Source organism: Hyla sarda, chromosome 3 (genome assembly GCF_029499605.1).
Source record: "Hyla sarda isolate aHylSar1 chromosome 3, aHylSar1.hap1, whole genome shotgun sequence".
Classification (NCBI taxonomy): domain Eukaryota; kingdom Metazoa; phylum Chordata; class Amphibia; order Anura; family Hylidae; genus Hyla; species Hyla sarda.
Genome location: NC_079191.1, coordinates 76,298,375 through 76,320,328, shown reverse-complemented (window position 1 = coordinate 76,320,328; position 21,954 = coordinate 76,298,375). Strand labels below are relative to the sequence as shown.

The 21,954-nt window shown below is 43.7% G+C and overlaps 2 protein-coding genes across 2 annotated transcripts in view; one reads left to right on the top strand and one right to left on the bottom strand.

The window, feature by feature from the left end:
* Positions 1-11,515: 11,515 nt before the first annotated feature.
* MSL2 (MSL complex subunit 2) lies at positions 11,516-20,893 on the bottom strand. Its single transcript, XM_056564375.1, has 2 exons — positions 20,747-20,893; positions 11,516-14,767 (listed from the first exon to the last, which is right to left on the bottom strand). The coding sequence occupies exons 1-2, from the start codon at positions 20,886-20,888 to the stop codon at positions 13,170-13,172; spliced, it is 1,740 nt and encodes a 579-aa protein (XP_056420350.1). The 5' UTR covers positions 20,889-20,893; the 3' UTR covers positions 11,516-13,169.
* Positions 20,894-21,129: 236 nt separating this feature from the next.
* PCCB (propionyl-CoA carboxylase subunit beta) overlaps positions 21,130-21,954 on the top strand; it is a 117,910-nt gene continuing 117,085 nt past the window's right edge. Inside the window, exon 1 of the mRNA XM_056564377.1 lies at positions 21,130-21,268. The gene's annotated coding sequence lies outside the window, so the exon portion shown is untranslated. The remainder of the gene's footprint in view (positions 21,269-21,954) is intronic.

Here is a 21,954-nt window from a genome sequence, read left to right as displayed (position 1 = left end):
AAAAATCTTTTTTTTCATATGCAAAAGTCGTGAAACACATGTGGGGTATTAAGGTTCACTTTACCCAGTTACGTTCCCCAAGGGGTCTAGTTTCCAAAATGGTATGCCATGTGGGGATTTTTTGCTGTTCTGGTACCATAGGGGCTTCCTAAATGCCGAGAGAAATTGGGCTACAAATATAAGTATACATTTTCTCCTTTTACCCCTTGTAAAAATTCAAAAATTGGGTCTACAAGAACATGCGAGTGTAAAAATTGAAGATGGTGAATTTTCTCCTTCACTTTGCTGCTATTCCTGTGAAACACCTAAAGGGTTAAAACACTGACTGAATGTCATTTTGAATACTTTGGGGGGTGCAGTTTTTATAATGGGGTCATTTGTGGGGTATTTCTAATATGAAGACCCTTCAAATCCACTTCAAACCTGAACTGGTCCCTGAAAAATAGTGAGTTTGAAAATTTTGTGAAAAATTGGAAAATTGCTGCTGAACTTTGAAGCCCTCTGGTGTCTTCCAAAAGTAAAAACATGTCAATTTTATGATGCAAACATTAAGTAGACATATTGTATTTGTGAATAAAATTTTTTTTTTTTATTTGGAATATCCATTTTCCTTACAAGCAGAGAGCTTCAAAGTTAGAAAAATGCAAAATTTTCAATTTTTTCAGCAAATTTTTGAATTTTTTCAGCAAATTTTTGAATTTTTCACTAAGAAACTATGCAAGTATCTACAACATTTTTACCAATAAAGTAGAATATGTCACGAAAAAACAATCTCGGAATCAGAATGATAGGTAAAAGCATTCCAGAGTTATTAATGTTTAAAGTGACAGTGGTCAGATGTTCAAAAAACGCTCCGGTCCTAAGGTGTAAAATGGCCTGGTCCTTAAGGGGTTAAGGAGATTTGAGAGCCTAATCACTAAATGTGGGTCCAAACTACTTTATGGAGCATGTGTAATACAGATGGAGAGCTTGTATAGTTGTGAATGGTGCTAAAGAGGATCCTAAAGTGTTTTTTTGGCAGATTCTGTGGAGTAGTTATGGCCAGCAGAAGTCTTCATGACAGACTGGGCCGAATGTATAAGAAAGGGAAATTCTGCCAGACTGAAAAAAAAATGATATATACACACACACACACACACTTATCCAAGGGACTAAAATGGAGCACAATCTACTTGTCCTAGTACACAAAATAATTTCAACCAAAATAGTACATAAATAAGGTCTCTTAATAGGCAGACCTAAAAAATTCCTCAAGGACTGGGACAATTTTCCTTTTTTTCCCTCCTTGCCCTATAATTGCCATCTCTTATTCTCTCTCTCCCCCCCCCCCCCCCCCATCTACAGACCCATATGGTGGTTTATTGTTTGTACCAATTGTACTTTCTAATGACACCTTTCATTTTACCATAAGATATGCTCTGGAAAAAAACATATTTGTGAGGTGAAATGGATATCATATATACTCGAGTATAAGCAGAGTTTTTCAGCACGAGATTTCGTGCTGAAAACACCCCCCTCGGCTTATACTCGAGTGACCTCTCTCCGCCCTCAGTGGTCTTCAACTCCTTAACAGTGGTCCTCAACCTCCTGCCGAGGGGAGGTGAGTACAAAACTAAAGGGGGGGGGGGGCTGGATGATGACGACGGCCGCAGTGGTCTTCAACCTGCAGACCTTCAGTTTCAAAACTACAACTCCCAGCATGCCCGATCGGCTGTCCGGGCATGCTGGGAATTGTGGTTTTGAAACCTCTTGAGGTCCGCAGGTTGAAGACCACTGCGGGCTTCGTCATCATCCAGCACCCCCCCCCCCCCCCCCTTAGTTTTGCACTCACCTCCCCTCGGCGGGAAGTTAGGGTGAGCTGGTCGGGGCCATCTGTGCTGCAGGGACCGTCCGGTGGGGAGGGATAGTCGCCCGGCCCCGGAATAGTGGCGTTGCCTTGACGACGCACAGGGACATTCATGCGCAATGTCCCTCTGCGTCGTCATCAATGCAACGTCACTATTCCGGGCCCGAAGCGCGGAGTAGAGGCCCCCCCCCCCCGGGTGAAGATGGACAGCCTGGAACGACTATCCCTCCCCACCGGACAGTCCCTGTAGCATAGATGGCCCGGACCAGCTCACCCTTCCTTCCCACCGAGGGGAAGAAGTGTGTACAAAACTAAAGGGGGGGGGGGGGTCTGGATGATGACGAAGGTAAGATATTGACAAGCGGTGATGATGAAGCGGGGGGGGGGGGGAAGATAGGGTAATGATGAAGGGGGGGGGATGATGACAGGCAGTGATGATGAAGGGGGGGATGATGAAAGCGGTGATGATGACAGGCAGTGATTATGAAGGGGGGGAATGATGACAGGGTGATGATGATGAGGGTATTAATGATGAGGGTCTGGATGATGACGGGGGGGGGGGGGGGGGGGGGGAAGAGATGATGTATTTCCCACCCTAGGCTTATAGTCGAGTCAATAACTTTTCCTGGGTTTTTGGGGTGAAATTAGGGGCCTCTGTTATATACCGTATATACTTGAATATAAGCAAACGTTTTTAAGAATGCAATTTTACACATTTTTTATTTTCATGCCATTCACCTTGTGGTAAAAATAAGATGTTATTTTAATACTTTTTTTAGGTCGACCCGATTTCAGCAATACCAAATTTGGATAGTTTCCTTCATGTTTTAATTTAAAAAACATTCTAAGCTTTGTAGAATTTTTTTTTTTTTTTTTTTTTTTTATAAAGGGCCATTTTCTGACCCTTATAAATGTTTATATTTTTTTGTATACCAGGCTGCATGAGGACTCATTGTGTTGCGCCGAACTCTGTATTGGTACCGTTTCGGTATTGATGAGACTTTTTGATCACTTTTTTTCTTAATTTTTTTCTGGGGTATGATTGAAAAAAAATATACAATTCTGGAGTTTGCCATTTTTTCCATTTACGCCACTGACCGTATGGGATATATGTTGTACTTTAATAGTTCGGACAATTATGAACAGAACGATACAAAATACATTTATTTTGTCTTAATGTTTTCATATGGAAAATGGGGGGGGGGCGATGTAAACTTTTAATATGAAAGGGGTAAATTAAATGTAAATCATTAGATTCCTCATACAGATCAATGCAGTTCTAATGCACTCCATTTATTTGTGTGATCTGTGCTCATTTGCAAGAGCTACTGGAATCAGTTGGGGGCTATGGAATGGGCATAAGTCAGGAGCCTGCTTCATGCGCCGCGCCCCACCCCCTCTTTTTTTTTTTTTTTTAAATCAACTGGTGCCAGAAAGTTAAACAGATTTGTAAATTACTTCTATAAAAAAAATCTCAATCCTTCCAGTACTTATTTGCTGTTGACTACTACAGAGGAAATTATGTTCTTTTTGGAACACAGAGCTCTCTGCTGACATCTCTGTCCATTTTAAGAACTGTCCAGAGTAGGAGAAAATCCCCATAGCAAACCTATGCTGCTCTGGACAGTTCCTAAAATGAACAGATGTCAGCAGAGAGCTCTGTGTTCCAAAAAGAAAATTTCCCCTGTAATATTCAGAAGCTAATAAGCACTGGAAGGATTAAGATTTTTTTTTAAATAGACATATTTACAAATCTGTTTAACTTTGTCACCAGTTGATTTAAAGAAAAAAAAAGTTTTCCACCGAAGTACCCCTTTAAATAAGATATGGTTGTCATTGCGGCTCTGCTTGCCCGAAGCAGGGCTAAATGCTTAAATTCACCGGCCCAGTACCTGAAACTGCATGTCCCTGGCATCAGGTGATAGAATTTCCACACCCCCTACCCCTAGGTCATACTGGACGCTGTGATTTCACATACTCTTTTATATATTTCTTTTGTATATTTGATTGTTCTAGTCAAAATATTTTTTGGCTGCACCACAGAACAGAACCTGTTTTGAATCTCACTCCTGCAGGGGGTCCTGCTGTTGGACAGTGCTCAGCTCGGTCCATTTTCAGTACAGCACCCCTATAAAGCAGATAAATGCAGACACTTTAAATCAATGAACTATTGCTGTAATCTATAATGGCCCCTTTGTAAAATAGAGATTTCATATATCTACTACAACAATATATTTACAATATGCGTGCCATCACATTATTACAAAACTAACATTTATTGATAAAATGTACATCTTAATACAGCTTTAAAAAGGTGGCAGTGAATACCAGCACAGGGGCGCATAACAATGTCTCCTCCCATGGTGCAGGATGTAAGATGCAGGGGGAAAGAAACACCCCCCCCCCCCAAAAAAAAAAAAAAGAGCCATTATGAGCAACACCACCACGCTGGTGCGGATGCGTACTGGTTGACCAAGAACACTGTAAACCAGTGATGTCCTATCTGTGGCCCACCAGATGTTGCAAAACTACAACTCACAGCATGCCTTGGCTGTCTGGGCATGCTGGGAGTTGTAGTTTTGCAACATCTGGAGTTTGGACACCACTGTTGTAAACCATATAACAGTAAGCCCCATTTGGGGATGGTTGCAGGCAGCTAGAACATCTAGGGCAGCAGTCTCCAAAATGTTGACCTCCAGATGTTGCAAAACTACTCCCAGCATGATAGGACAACCACTGGCTGTCCGGGCATGCTGGAAGTTGTAGTTTTGCAACAGCTGGAGGTCCATAGTTTGGATACCACCGCTGTAGGAGACTTTTTTCTTCCTCTAACAGATCTTTTTGGTTAAGTTCAGCCTTAGATTTTTAACATTTGTGCGATGGAGCACATTTTTCTGCAGATTCACTTTTACTTTGAAAGGAGTATTAATTAACAATAAAAATTAAAAAATATAAAAAATAAAAATTTTATAAACCACACACTGAAGGGGGAAAAAAAAAAAAAAAAAAAAAAAAACCGACCTGCGGCCCGAGTTTAAAAATCTGCAATGTCAATTTCCATTCAGACAAAATTTCCAACATCTCATCCACACGCTTGGAGTCCCCTCATGGGGATAAGGATGAAACCCTAAGGGCATTAACAGATCAGTAATCATCAGCGTACTTATATTCTGGTTCACACAGTCATTCCAAAGATCTGTGCAGACATTTTTTAATGCACAATTCAAACAAGGCCTGAATAAGTGACATGCCTGCATGGAAAACATCAGAATAGAGTAACTATTCAGAGGTAATCCACATGGAAAACTGCAGCGAGAGTTTTGGACAACAGTGGGGGGTGGGCATGTGTTTTAAAAAAAATACACTATAATAATTATATATATATATATATATATATATATATATATATATATATATATATATATATATATATATATATATATATACACATACACACACACACAAATCAGAGGGCAACACTGAATTTCTCCTCCTGATTGCATGGCGTATTTTTAAAAGTTAAAGGGGTGCTCTATAAATCAACTGGTGCCAGAAAGTTAAAGAAATTTGTAAATTACTTCTATTTAAAAATTGTAATCCTTCCAGTACTTATGAGCTGCTGTATGCTCTACAGGAAGTGCTTTTGGTTTTAAATTTCCTTTGTGACTGATCACAGTGCTCTCTGCTGACCCCTCTGTCCATTTTAGGAACTGTCCAGAGTAGCTGCAAATCCCCATAGCAAACCTATCCGGCTCCGGACTGTTCCTAAAATGGACACAGGTGTCAGCAGAGAGCACTGTGGTCAAGAAATTCAAAAAGAAAATGACTTCCTGTGGAGCATATAGCAGCTGATAAGTACTGGAAGGATTAATATTTTTCAATAGAAATATGCTGTGTATGCTGTTTAACTTTCTGGCACCAGTTTAAAAAATAAAAATAAGTTTACCAGGGGAGTACCCCTTTAAGTACATACCCTTAACATGAAATGCCAGGCTGAAAAAAAACAAAAACAAAAAATTGTTTTAGGCTTCATGAATAAATTAATGGGGGATATTTTTGGTAGTCAGAAAAGCACATCACAAAACATAACGAAATACAATTTGGTTTTAATAAGACATCACAGAACCTCATATTTAATAATTAAAAAAATAAAACAGGTGCCAGTGCCGGCAAATAAGGACAAGAATTACTAAGTTATTTCCACCAGTTACTCTCATTATCAAAAATAGTTTGAAATTTTCTGGCAAAAAAAAAATAGGGGGGGATGGGAGCTGTGTGTTTATTACAGAACAGATAGAACATGACACTTCCTATGTCTTTTATGCCTTGATCGTTCCCTACACAGCAGATACACATTAGAAGTGATATTAAGTCATCTACCTGACAACGTTCACAAGGAGGACAGCGCGACAAGACAGGACGATGCGTCACAGACGGTGCACGGGATGACGGATTAGGTAGCGCACTTCTCTATGGCAATTCCATTCTTCCAAACAGCAGTGAAATAGATGAGAATTGGAGGAATTCTGGATCCAAAAACCACATAAGGGTGAAATATCTCAAGCTAGATCTCTCCGACACTAGAACCTCCTCTGAAGATATTAAAGGGGTATTCCGGCCATAGACCTCTTATCCCCTATCCACCCGCATTCTATGCTGGGCTGCTGCTCCAGTCTTGGAAATCTCTTGTGTTTCTGGGACTGGAGACGTGACATCACACCAGACCCCCCCCCCCTCCTCGTGACGACACACAACACCCCTCCATTTATGTCTATGGGAGGAGACGTGGTGTCACGTCTTCAGTCCTAGAAAAACAGAGTTCCAAGACTGGAGCAGCAGCCCAGCATAGGATGTGGGTGCTGCACGGAGATCGGACATCGTATCCCTTATCCTTTGAATAGGGAATGAGATGTCTATGGCCAGAACACCCCTTTAATACTTCCCTAAAATTTGACCATTTGATTTTTTTTTTTTTTTTTTTTACATTTTCCTCATTTTGAAGACAACCACTGTTACCAACACTGCCACCATCCTAGAAAACTGCAGCACGAGAGAAGCTCGACCTACTGTTCTGGTAGCAACTTGGACCTGCTGAGCTGAAACAAGTGCCTATAAAAAATGTCTACTATACCAGGACCTGACTACATCACCTGCCTTGTCTACAGATCCACTTCAGAAAGGCGTGAAACAGGTAATATCTTCCCAACTGACCAATATAAATATGAAATGGTAACCAAAAGGAGCAGCCGCCAAATCTAATAGAAATAACCCATTCTTAAGGGGGCAGCATGTGAGCCAGCATTGGGGTCTGTAGAATAAATATACTTTATGGAATCTATAAGCACTGCAGGGGAGTTCAGGTCACTAATAGGAACACAATCTAAAGGGAATATTTCCTCTGTGCCGTTATAAGGACCGGGCCGTAATCTTTTAGGGTAAGGTCACACACTATTTTGCTGCATATTTTTCTACTTATTGACTTCATTGGGTAGGAAAATACAGCACATGTGACCCTACCATTAAAAGGGGTACTTCACCCCTAGACATCTTATCCCCTATTCAAAAGAATAGGGGATAAGATGTCTGATTGCGGGGGTTCTCAGCGGCGGGACCCCCTCAATCTGTCCCGCAGCTCCTAGTCATCTGCGGCACAGAGCAAACGTCACTCAGTGCCTGATGACGGGCAATACAGGGGCCGGAGTATCATGATGTCACAGCCCTGCCCCCTCATGACATCACACCCCACCCCCCTCAATACAAGTCTATGGGAGTGGGCGTGACAGTCGCAAAGGCTCCCGCGATCTGACATCTTATCCCCTATGCTTTGGATAGGGGATAAGGTGTTTAGGGACGGAGTACCTCCTTTACGGCTATAATTTTTAGCTGAATAATCTAAAATAGGAGCAACACAAAACTGGGGGGGGATAACAGTGACAAAAGTTTAGGAAATGAACTAAATTTATACTAAAGTACGACAAATGTATAAAGTGAATTTACCACAGTATTTCCCTAACAAATTGTCTCAAGTTGTTTCAAAACCACAACTCCCAGCATGCCCGGCATGCTGGGAGTTGTGGTTTTGAAACAACTGGAGACCCACTGTTTGGGAAATATTTAGAGTCGGAATATAATTGATAACATGGAAGGCTAACCCCACCCCTGGTCATAATACTGTTACTACTTGCTGCGATCACATCTGTATTGAGTAAATTGTGTATGCTGATCTCCTACACTGTCTGATGAAAAGGTTGTATGGAGGGGCATATTAAACTCAATTGTAAGTTAAAATATTAACACTGAATCAAATGCACCCACTAGTTTTTAAAAGGGAATCGGGCAGTAATAGTGGGTCCTCAAAACTACTGACAACACTATACACAGGACAGGGACTGTAGCGATACCCGTTTTGGTCATGCAGGACTAAAACATTTGAGAACTCTGATGTCATTGTGGGAAGTGTCCAGGAGGAGGGTTCACATTAGCTGCCCAGAGCTCTCTGTATTGAGGGCTGCCCCTCAGCTATGATTGACAGCTGTTGCAGTCTCCTGATTGGATACAAGAGCTTTAGTGTACCTGTCACTAAACTAAAAACTTAATATATTGTTCCTTTTGACATCATTAGACACTTTGCTATTTACTTGCTGTTAAAATTCTCAACCTTTATATGTTTTAATGTGATTGAAAAAACGACCACTAGGTGGCTCTGTTCTGTTCCCTGCCACAAGTCAAAGTTTGGTCTCCTCTGGGCCTGTAAGGAGACCAAATTTAGGAAGTGCATGCAGGGCATGGCGAGGCACAGCTCGGAGGCTTCAGCGACACTGCGCCTGCTGGGGAACACCCACTTTCTCCTGCTGGGAGCTCACGCAATGTGAGCAAGGGGAAAGGTATGATAGAGCTTTTTAAAGCTTGGAAATAGTTTTTTTTAAGGGTAGGAGGGGTGTTAGGAGTAGTTAGGGAGTATAATCTAGGTTAGCTTAGAAAATAAGGTTTGATGAAAGGTACTCTAAGTGAAGGCTGGATAGACTCAACGCAAGAGTGCATTGGGCACCAAACGCAATGAGCCCACCTCCTGGTAACTTGTCGAGAAATTAAAACAATGTTTTCTCAGTCATGCAAATTGTAATTATATAATTACGATTTGCATGACTGAGAAAAAATTGTTTCAAACTACTGGCAGATGCCCTTTAAAAGGAAATCATGAAATTTTTTGACTGTGAATGGGTCTAAAAGGCAATACTGGACAAAATAAATGACTAGTGAAATCTCATGATGTGCAACAATAATGAGATCCAGCGCACTGGATCTAGAATCTGTCCATTCTTGGCTAGGTGCACATTTCCAAATCTGGACCCGGTACTACAATAAAATAATGGATTGAGTAAAGCTGTAACTTAAAGTGCGGAGTCCAGATTTAGATTTTTTTTTAGATTTCACGATCACTTAAAAAAAGGAGCTATCTAAAAAAAAGAAACAAGCGGTGTATGGTGTCTACAAAAATATAATAAAGCAACTTACTGTTATTAACCTTACAGCACAAATGTATCTCGTCCTTGTAGCTGATGTCACATAAGAGCTCCCGTCCCTGTTCTCCCCTCTGATCAGGACAAGACCAATGATGTGAAGAGTGGGAGCTCATATTAAAGGACATCTGCAGCAAAAGACAACTTATCCCCTATCCACAGGATAAGGGATAAGTGTCTGATCACTGGAACCCCCTGCGATCTCCCAAACGAGGCCTCACATTGCCTCTCTATGTGCTAGGGGTTAATGCATGTAGCGTCGACCTCTCTGAGGTAGACTGTACACCCCCTCCCCATACAGTTCTATGGGAGAGGCACAAACGCTGCCTCACCACCTCTCCCACAAAGATACATGGAGGAGTCGTGTCAGCCGCGACATCATGCTGCAGCCGACGCGCCTCCTGCACGGGAGAGCCCATGGATATGTGATAAGTTGTCTTTTGCTGCAGATTTCCTTTAATGCTCCTTAGATTTTAAGGTGAAAGGATGCCTCTCAGTCACAGTAGTTTTAGTCAGAACAGGGTGTCTTATATGAGAAAGGCTTCCTGCTGCCTTGAAATCTAATGAGCATTTATTTGAGCTCCGCTCTTTACATTAATGGTCCAGAATGGTCTAGTCCTAAGCAGACAAGAGCACTGCATGCAGACAGCAGGATGAGTTGTCACAGCTACAAGGGAGAGTGCAGAGCTAAGAACATATTAGTAAGTTGCTTTATTATAGTTTTTGACAACATACACAGGTTGTTTATTTCGTTGGACAACCCCTTTAAGGCATAAAAAAAACCTTCCCAAGTAGAGATGAGCAAAATCTACAGTTAGATACTCAAAAGCTAAATGAAATCAGTCTGAAATTAAACTTTCCAAGTATCCCCATTCTCCAGAGAAGTCTGGAAGATTACTCCAGACTGTTCTGGGGAATTGGAATTACTTTTACAAGACTGTCAGATTCATTAGGTTAAGGTCTGGCAATGTACTGTAGATTGGCTAAAGCTCTTTTCTTCAAGGCATTTGATGCTATAAAGAATAGCCAATACCCTTAGGTCCATACACACTATGGAAAATCAGTGCACATTCTGCTTGCAGCAGCCTACCACTGATCTCAATGGGATTCTGACACTTGGTTCACATGGTGGATGTTCAGACAAGGAATTAGATTCTGCCAGAATATTGAACATGTTCAATCTACCAGCAGAATCCAATTCTCTTCACGGAGATGCTGCAGACATAAGAGCTGTTTTTTAGGAGCATTGTAAATGGCTTCACTGGAAATTTAGCAAGGAAATTGTTTGCTGAATTTCCATAGTGTGAACGCACCCTTACCATGAAGAATAACAGCACCTTGTCAATCCTGAAATCCCCCATTAACACATCACGGTCTTCTCAAACATTGACTTCAATAGATGAAGACAGTTGAATGTAAAGATTATTAAGTTTACTGTAAATCGATGTTTCAGGACTTTTTTTGTAGTAAATGCATCAAGCCAACTTTAGTATAGATCTGGCTTAAAATCACATACAAACAGAATGGAAAAAGGGACAAAGTGAAGCTCTCTTTGGGGTTATATCAGGTAGCTGCTCATACCGCAATTCTCTTTGATCATAGTATTAGAAATCTACTTTGTCTTTTACAACGGATGTGTCAAAAATATTATTCTCAGGCACTTTCCTGCACACCAAACAGACTGTTTTCCAGCAGACTGACATTAAAGAGCCAAGATTCTGTAGGTGCCCTGGAGCACTGTATATCAGAGGAATAGCTTTGTTGCTTAAAAAGGGAGAGTTTCAGGCATTATATGAAGAAAATAGTCATCTGGGCAAATTACTAATATTTAATATGACTTCTAAAAATAAATTCTTAAATAAAACATGGGAAGAGTCTCTTCTATGTAAAGCTGGGGTGAAATCCCTGCACAGTTACAAATAGAAAAGAGGCCCAGTGATGTAAGCTCCATTTAGGGTAACATGAACGACCCAGGTAAAGCAGGCGTAACAAGGATCCCAACACGCAAAACATATCTTAAATGGGTTCTCTGGTTTTGTGAAATAAAAGAGGTAATCCCACCAACACCACAGGATAGGTAATGTATGTGATCCGACGACTGGGACCCCCATGGATTACAAAAACAGGGGCTCTGTGTCCCCCCCCCCCCCCCCCCCCCCGTGGTCGAATAGAGGAGAGTTTGGCTCCGAGGCGGAGGATTGTAGAGTACACCTATTTTACAGTACAGTTTTACTATGCGCTAGACATGGTGCATTCACAATAAATGAAGCATTTGATGAATGGGCTGGGAAATCACCTAATGTATAAATACCTTACAGGAGGTCCTTAGAAGACAGAAGGGTGTGCCTATAAAAGGGGCAAGCATCAGAAGTGCATTGGAAATCCAATCTATACGGCCAACATACATTGCAAATGCAGTGTGAATACATTCTAAGACATCTGGTGCTAATTCAATAATGCTAAAAATCTCATAAGGACCAGACTGTCACCACATACGCCTGAAACATCAACGTTTTTATCCATTTAATGTCTGTGTCTTGAGAAGTGCATAATTAACATATTAACCCTAGTTAAGACCAGAACGTGGCCATTGTTTTAGTCATCAAAGGTCTCCAAACTGTGGCCCCTCCAAACATTGCAAAACAACTCCCAGCATGCTAGGAGTTTTAGTTTTGTAACATGTGGAGGGACACAGTTTGGAGACTACATGTTTAAGTGAAAAGAACCCTAATTCCAATCGGGGAAAGGCTGCGCCACACTTGCCTCATGCATACAGATCTTACGAGGAGAATTCATGGAGTGTTATAGAGAACTGCATAAAATTTACATGAAACAAGTTACCCATTTATAAATAGGGGTGGAAGAAGGTAAACCCACATTTTCAAGCCTTCTATAAATATAGGTTGACTACTGCAGACCAGGTCTCTATTCCTCAACTAAAATCAATCTGATTAAACCAAGATAAATTGCAAAAATGTGAGACATACAAGCTGGTGACATCCCAAGCTCTATCCGTGTCAGGGACATGGTTACTACTATTCTGGGCAGACACGGCTATCAACAATTGGTAATCTATACTGCAACCCAGTATATGTATAGACAGAGCCCAACGATAGTTATGTGAAGTATCTGTTTACAAAAGAATAGGTACCAGACATGAAATACTGCTTTGTGTGAACTCATCTAAGACAGTAAAGACTGAAGCGTAAGAACACAACATGGATTTGAGTGTTACTTCTTTGGAATGCAGCATGTACGTTAGACAAAGATGTGATTTATCATTAGACTTACAAAAAGGTAGGGGGGGGGACATATTGCCAAACGTCAATAAACCCTAATGTGTATCATATGGATCAGTCTCATCAAAACTACTGTGGAATTTAACCTCTGCTTTCTAAATGACATAACCAAGCAGATAAGAAAATCCATCCTTGTGGCTAAGACGGGCAATGGTTAAAACAATGTATGACAGGATACAAGAGGTTGTTGTGTGGTTGCTCTGTCTTGCCAAAGATCATTTTCTATAAATCAGGTGCATCAGGAAAAAAAAAATCCAAGTCTTCTTGTCATATTGAATAGAAAAATTGACAGACTTCAGGGTTACAGTTTCTTGCCCCCTTTCATCTCCTCCCTCCCACCCAGACCCAAACTCACAAACATGAACACATAACTTAGCAATAAACACACTTGATACAAGTGATCTATATGCAGAAGCTCTGGCAAGTTAACCAAACAGAACCATAGCTGCCATAAAACTGCAACCATTCTCCTGTCCTCGAACAGCCAGGGAACAGTCTGCGCAACTAACAGTCAAATCTCAAGTCTATCGCTTCGTCTAGGCTTTTGTCGTCATGGGGACTGGCAGCTAAAAAAGTTGCTACGGGAGAACCCGCAACATTAATGACACTGGCGCTTGTGCTGGCACTGCGTACGGCAATGCTGGTCACGTTAATGCCCAAAGTAAGCCGGGTCTGTTCTAAAGCCTTCTCTGGCACGGCAAACGCCTCTAACTTTTTCTCCCCATTTGCCATGTAAGAGTTTTGGCAGCCACGGCAAATACAGTCCAGGCAAGCTTTGCGATTAGAATAGCACGGACACCGCTGGCCTCGGCAGGTAAGAACACTTGGATTCTGAGTAGCACGTCCACACTTGCAGCCTTTCTTCTCCGGTGGCTTTTTATACACAGTTTTTGTCGGGCTCCCAGGAACAACATTATTGCTGGGGAGTTTCTCCATCTTGTCCTTTGTCTTCAGCAACGGTGGTTTGGATTTCGGATGAGTTTTCTTATGCATGTGCTCTGGATTTTTCTTTAAAGTTTTATTCGATAAGAGAATAGTCTTGCTGATTTTAGACGAGCTACCCCCATTGGGGACAGTAACAATGGGCTGCAAGAAGTTTCTGTTTTCCCGAGTTAGTAGAAAAGGAGTTTGGGGCCCAAGAATAATGCTGGAGATGGGAAGCGGCAGAACTTTTTCACTGTCGCTCTCTGAACGGGACCTCTTGCGATTTGTTTTCACCATTTTTAGGGCTGCAGTTGCACAAGAGACACCAAGAGGAGGCGCATGGCTGTCAGACAACAGAACAGTATGTGTAAGGGGCTGCGGGCAAATATCCAGGAAAGTTCCATTGGACATGGATGTATCCAGAGTGTGCTGCAGGTCGCAGTCAGTCACTTCTGACCCAGAAACAGTTTCTAGACTCTGGAGGACTTCCTCTACGCTGATGAGCAGAGGGTCGCTGCTTTTGAGATCATCATTGTAGCCACATATATCAAGTCCCGCTGCACATAATTCACTAGTGGAAACCGGGTCACAGACTGTCTCTAAGCTCCCTGGCAAATCTTCCGTTTTAATATCAACAGCTGTGCAACAAAGGTCAATGGGGCCGGGGCTCTCGGGGGAAGGGATATTTACAGAGAGTTCAGTTTCAGACGATAGCCCATTGCAGTTGGGCAAACCATTAGCAACTGTGCAGTCACTATTAAGATCCGGTGCATCCTGAGGAATGGGAAAGACTGTGACCTCAGGTTCGGTAGACAGTTCTGAATTACAAGGTAAAGGGGAATGAGAAGGGCACAAAGGTGAAGGGGGCGCCGAGATTTTTCCACCTTCTTCTGGTGCAGATTCTTCCACAGATTCCTCAGGAAGAAATGCCAAAATGTCAGCTGAGCACTCCACAGTGTTTAACACATCTTGTGCCAGCGGCGTGTGTGTAATGTACTCGCACAGCTTCTTGTAGCAGCTCACCAAGATGCCCAGTTGCTTGTTCTCCTCGAACTGGTCATAGTCCTTACACCAGCTGCAGGAGGGCTTCATCATCATCTTCTTTCCTTTGCACTGCTTGCAAACGTAATGTTGACAAGTTGAGTTGACTGGAGATATAGGGTCTTCAAGCAAGTTTCCTAAAGAGGCGGAAAAAAAAAAGTTAACTGTTGAGACTTAAAAAAAAAAATGTTATGTACATAGATTTGAGACATATAACTTGACACAGTATACCGTAGTAGAGTATATAATTCCACATAAACACCAGTATACAACCTGTATTACAGTAAGCACTCTGCAGTATGGTGGTTTTGTGAGAGCCTATATTTTCTCCCATCAGCAATCCTTATGCCTCCTCTGACAAGACAAAAAAAAATAAAACCACCATATGCATAAAATTACAGGCACAAAACTTATGGCAGACTATGGGCAATCCACAATACAGTCACATGCACAAGGACTAAACTTTTTGCAGACATGCACAATACACCTCTGCTGCTGTCATCACTGGTACTTAAGTAGGCAAAAATCTACTTGTACCACCTCATCCTAAAAAAGGTATATATATATATATCATACATTAGCCTCACTCCGGACACATAGATGCACTTTATCCTGACGTCAGCGGCAGAGTATCTGCTGGTTCAGTGCACAGACATTGTTGTGTCTGAATCAGCGACTCAATCAGGTCAGCAGCTTCAACCAATCCACTCCTCATAAACAAGAACTCCCTCACCGTCCAGAGACACGAGGCAGAGCTCTCCGCTTCACTGGAGGCATCTCCAAACAGAATCTCTATATTTGGGGGGGGGGGGGGGGGGGGGGGTCATGGGCCGCCTGAAATGTGCCAGGATTTTATGTAAGGTTGTGATAGAAAGCTGTCTAGCTAAATCCTCCTTAATGCCAAGTGTCAGAGCAGAGAGGAGCAACCGGTCGCTCCCTTCAACTCCTATAAGGCTATGTTCAGATGGCGGAATTTATGTGATTCTGCTCAAATTCCGTGCTACAAAACTTACTGCAGAATTTGAGGAATTTCTGTGTGCTGAAATTCAAAGCCCTATTACCATCAATTGGATTCCGCTGCAGCAATTCCGCCGTGTAAATGGGACAGCAGAAATTCTGCCGTGTGAACATAGCTTAAAATTACAATTCTCACGATGCTCTAACACTTTCAGCGCATGTGAATAATTTTAGTTCTACAACAGCTGTAGGGTCACCAGGGGTGTGGAAATTTAATTAAAAAACTACTTGTCCATGGGACTAAAACGGAGCAAAATCTACCTGTCCCTCATGTCCCTCTACTTGTCTGGGCCAATTTTCCCTTTTACACATTCTTTCCTCCTGGCCCTATAATAGCCATAACTACCTACTATAATGATACCTTTTAATTTTTCAATAACATTCTACAAACCTTTTCTTTTCTACGCAATTTACCTTGTGGTTGAGCTAACATTTTTTTGATACTTCAGGCCGCCTTATTACAGCAATACCAGATTTGTATAGTTTAAGTCATGTTTTACTAATTTAAAAAAAATTCTGAACTTTAAAAAAAAAAAATTAATTGCCATTTTTTTACCCCTGTAACTTTTTTTTTTTTTGCACACCAGGCTATATGAGGGCTAATTTTTTTGTGCCATAATCTGTTTTTTGTATCTGTACCATTTTTACCGTATGGTATACATAATGTTATATTTTAATAGTTTGTACAATTACGCACGCAGAGATACTAAATAGATTTATTTTTATTATGTTTAAATGTTTTTATATAGGAAAAGGGGGGGGGGGGGTAATTTGAACTTTTAACATGGAAGCGGTTAATGTGTGTCTTTTAAACTGTTATTACATTTTTTTTTTACTTTTAACACTTTATAAGACTTAGGAGGGATCATTAGATTCCTCATACAGATCAACAGAGTTCTATCGATCCACCCCACTAGCCCACCAAGGAGCATTCACATGTCCCTTTAGACACCGCTGTCAAAGCTGACAGCGGCGATCTAAAGGGTTAATAGCCAGCCGCATGCTGGCTATTAGCAGCAGCCCCCAGGTACTGAAAACAGTCGGGGGCTGCAGAGTATGGAGAGGGCAGGAGTCGGGAGCTGCTCCATACAGACTGCTGAGCGCCTCCGCGCTTGTCAGGTCTGGCCCTGCTTGCCCGAAGCCGGAAAAATTCACCTGCCCGGCGCCCGGAACTGCATGTCCCGGGCGATAGGAATTCCACATCCCTGGGTCACACAGTGTATATGATGCATATTTTCTGTAGCCGATTTTGCTGCCCATTGACTTGAATGGGTAGGAAAATACAGTGTATAAGCAATGTGGGACTCTACCTTTAGGCTAGGTTCACACTGCGGAAGATTTCCACCCGGAGATTCCGAGTGCGGCCAGGGCCGACTGAATCAGTCCCCAATAGACTGCAATGTGTTCGACAAGGATATCCGCCTGAAGAATGAGCAACGCCATTCTTCAGGCGGATATTTTAAAGCGGATTTTCCGTTCACAAATTTCGGTTCAAAAATTCCCAAGTGTGAATGTGTGAACAGAGAACTCATTCACTAGCTTGTGCATTTTAGAAAGCAGAATTTCTGCCTGTAATTTCAACGCAGAATTGCAGGCAGAAATTCCATAAGCTGAACCTAGCCTTAGGGTCACATGGGACGTATTTTGCCGTATATTTTCCTACCCAGTGAAGTCAATGGGCAGCAAAATCAGCTGCATATTTTGCATTTCATTGACTTCCATGGATAGGAAAATACGCCAAGTGCTTCCCAAACAGAGTGCCTCCAGCTGTTGCAAAACTACAGCTCCCAGCATGCCCGGACAGCCAAAGGCTGTCCGGGCATGCTGGGAGTTGTAGTTTTTCAACAGCTGGTTGGGAAACAACACTTTATACACACAGTCTGCACTCAGCATCCATAACTAATAAGGCCATACAGATCTGCTTCATTGAGCCAACACTCATATCTGCTTAACACTCCATTATTTTGCTGCATTGCCTTTGCCATTAGTCAAATACAAGTAAAGCAAATATGTGGGGAAACCCCCACGTGAATCTTTTCATGCATCCCCTATCCTAGTAAACATCCAGGAAGAGCTCAAAACGTGAGAGCGTAACTGGATCACGTTACAGCACTAGTATTCCCTCCCTGCTGTCAGCCCTGGAGCACGATGTAACACTCCCCCTCCACAATCCACTCATTCAGATGTCAACACAGAGGCAGCACGGGACAACACCAATCAGGTAACAGGGGCGGCTTAGGAAGTATGAATGTGAGGAGACACAGAGTCTATAGTAGACTAGACACCACAACACGTAATACTCATTGCCTACCTAAGCAGCCTGGAGGAGGGCATAGGTCTATTCTAGCACTTCTAGTGCAACACGTAATAAAGCAGATGTGTATCCCCTTGTGCTTCAATTATTACAGCACCAAAGTGTGCCTCCAGCTGTTGCAAAACTACATCTCAGCATGCCTGGACAGCCTTTCCCTGAGCATGCTGGAAGTTGTGGTTTTGCAACAGCAGGAGGCACAGTGATTGCGAAACGGTGTGCTAGAGCCAAGATTAAAAGTGAAACTGAAAGTGGTCATTGCCTACACAGCTGCCTACTAACAAATGACGACAAAGTAAGTCTAGTAGTATATCTGAAAGATAGGTGATATGATGTCTGATGGCGGGGTCCGGCCACCACCACCCCGATCTCTGCTCCGGATGACGGACGACCACAGCTGTCACGCCCCCTCCATTCATGTCTGTTGAAGGAGGTGTGACGGCTGTGTACTAGCTACCTAACCCCCACCCATAGACATGAATAGAGGGGACGTGTTGTGACGTCATGAACACCGAAGCTCCAAGCTTCCGTGTTCAAAACGCTGCAGTGCCGACCCGAAAATCATGGGGGAGTGGGGGGGGGTTCCCGACATCTTTTCCCTAACCTTTAAGACATCAAGGTTTGTAACGGTGACTACAACTACTACTTTACTATTGTTCTCCAGAGGTTGCAAAATTACAACTTTCAGCATTCCAAGATAATACGCTTTCAGGAATGCTGGGAGTTGTAGTTCTGCAACATGTTTAGGACACCAATGGAAACCCTTATGGTATCACCAGACCACAGCTGTGCCCAATGTACCCTAGGGTTTAAAAAAATAGGGATATCCAGGTTTAGAAAAACAGAGCTAATTACTTTAAAAGAGAAAATAAAGACACCACATGTCCTCAGGTTGTGTGTGGTATTGAAGACCATCTATTGAAGTGAATAGAGCAAAGTTGTAATACCACAGACTACCTGAGGACAAGTGTGGTGCCTTTTTTTGGGGGGGAAAAAATCTGCTCTGTTTTTCTATTCCTGGATAACTCCTTTTAAAATTAAGCCTATGAGTGAATGGAGTCTTAGAATACATTACAACTTAGGCCACACCGCTTCAGGAAACGTCCTGATCTGCAGCTAATGCAAGTAAAATGTTACACAGCAACGCACAAGTGGCGTAACAACAAACTGACAATTGGGAAACCCTGACAGCACAACTGCTGCAAAACTACAACTACTTTTTTTTTTTCCTATAAGGGCATGATGAGAGTTGTAGTTTTGCAACAGGACAGTCTACTGTAAAATATCGGACACATGAAAGATTCCCCCCCCCCAGTTCAAGACAATGAGATCAGTCGGTGTCAGTTGTGCTCCGACCCATTCAGCCCCTCAAAAATAAAAATAAAGCAAAACAGCAGAATGAACCCATACTCAGCTGTTGCAAAACTACAACTCCCAGCATGACCCAACAGTCAAGCTATTGCAAAAATACAACACCCAACAAATCCTAACTCAGTGTTTCCCAATCAGAGTGCCTCCAGCTGTTACCAAACTACAACTCCCAGCGTGCCCGGACAGCCGAAGGCTGTCCAGGCATGCTGGGAGTTGTAGTTTGGCAATAGCTGGAGGCACCCTGGTTGGGAAACACTGCCCTAACTGAAGACATACGACTCTCAGCCTACTCTGACAGATCAGCTGTTGCAAAACTACAACACCCAGCATATCACGACAGCACAGCAGTAGCACAACTCCCACCATGCCATGACAGCCATGCTAATGCAAAACCACAAATTCCCAGCATGCCTTGACGGTCAAGCTACTGCAAAAAACTACAACTCCCAGCATGCCCTAGACTGCTCAGCTATTGCAAGACTACAACTGCCAGCATGGACTTCCAGCTCAGCTTTTGCAACACTACAATCCCCATCATGCACAGACAGCTTGGCTGTTGCAAAGACAACAAGCACTAGCATGTGATGACAGCTCAGCTATTGCAAAACTACAAGTCCCAGGATGCCCTGACAAAGTGGTCTCAAACTGTGGCCCTCCAGATGTCGCCAACGGCTGCCCAGGCATGCTGGGAGTTGAAGTTTCGCAACATCTGGAGGGCCACAGTTTGAGACACCACTGCCCTGACAGCTCAGCTGTTGCAAAACTACAAGTCCCAGCATGCCCTGACAGCTAAGCAACTGCAAAACTACAAGTCCCAGGACGCCAAGACAGCTAAGCAACTGCAAAACTACAAGTCCCAGGATGCCCTGACAGCTAAGCAACTGCCAAACTACAAGTGCCACGATGCCATCACTGCTAAGCAACTGCCAAACTACAAGTCCCAGCACTACCTGACAGCTAAGCAACTGCCAAACTACAAGTCCCAGCACTACCTGACAGCTAAGCAACTGCCAAACTACAAGTCCCAGCACTACCTGACAGCTAAGCAACTGCCAAACTACAAGTCCCAGCACTACCTGACAGCTAAGCAACTGCCAAACTACAAGTCCCAGCACTACCTGACAGCTAAGCAACTGCCAAACTACAAGTCCCAGCACTACCTGACAGCTAAGCAACTGCCAAACTACAAGTCCCAGCACTACCTGACAATCTTATCTGAAAGGGACAGATCAGTTCTGTACAACAGATGAGCAGCCGGGCCATGCAGAGAGCGGTAGTCGGGATCACTAGATGTGCCTGGGCGCTGTACACACAAAGCGGCACATGAAAGCAGCAGCAGTGTCCGGTGTGTGCCATGTGACCGCTCCCACCCCGGGGCCCTCCTCCATGGTGACAGCCCCTCCACCCCCGGGCTCACCACAAGCACAGCAGGCCAGGGCCTGTCTGAAGAAGGGCAGAGTCTTGCAGATCTCGGCCGCAGCGTGCGGGTCCCCGGGCTCGTAGCTCAGCACCAGTCGGCTCGCTGAGATGAACAGAGAGGTGGCATTCACCGGGTTCATTGCAGACGCGTTTCGGGCGCAGGCTCCAGCGTACAGAGAATCGGTTGTCTATGGGGGGATCCCAGCACAACCAGGGGGTCCCGCAGCTCACATGTCAGCTCGTCACCCCCAGGTCATTGTCTCTGGAGGCCGGGGACTCTAGAGCAGGGCCGGGGTCCTCATGGCGGCGGGGCTCCGGGGTTCCCCCCTCCGGAGGAGAGCAGCTCGTCACATCCACAGAACACAGCTAGGCCGCGGCCTCCGGAGCGGTAATCCTGCCCCTCCTCCTTCTCACAGATCCCGTGCAGCGCTGCAGATGACAGGAAGCGGCCCGAGGCCTCACGCCCCTCACAGGCCCCGGACTACAAAGACGAACCGCGGCCTCCCCCGCAGGCCTCCAGGTGATGGCGCTGTGTGCCGGGGATGCTGAGGGGGTCGTCCGGGCACTGCCGGTATTATTGTATGTGTTCAGGCTTGGGGGGGGGGAGGGGTCACTGATGACGTCGCGAACGCGCTTGGCTTCCCTCAGTCTCCGGTCCAGCCGCGCTCCCAATGGCGGGAAAGGCGATCAGGTGACCCCGCGCGCGCGCTCCCGTGGCTCGTCCACCGGCGGGAAAAAGGAAAGGGAGGAAAAAAAAAAAAAAGGGCGTGTCTGCTACTGTGGGCAGTGGAGGAGTGCGCAATGGAAACGCGCATGCGCAGGAACAAGGCGACGACGAGAACCTATGGCGTACTGTGGGCGAGCGAGGTTGGGCTGCGCATGCGCAGTGGACGGTCCCTGCTGCAATTTGTTAATTTATAATACGGCGATAAGAGTTTTGCGTTATATACCTTATATTGTGTTATACAAGATGGTGTAATAAAAAAAAATACTAATTAGTAGTACTCGTTTTTTTTATTTTGTTTTTGCCTATGGACCAATCCTTCAGATAGTAACCAAACGGAACATAAACTAAAAGAAAACCGGTCCTTGTTGCCCATAGCAACCAATCACAGCTGTGCTGTGATTGGTTGCTATGGGCAACAAGGACCTGTTTTCTCTTAGATCACATATGTTCACTAGTGATGAGCGGCATTAGCCATATTC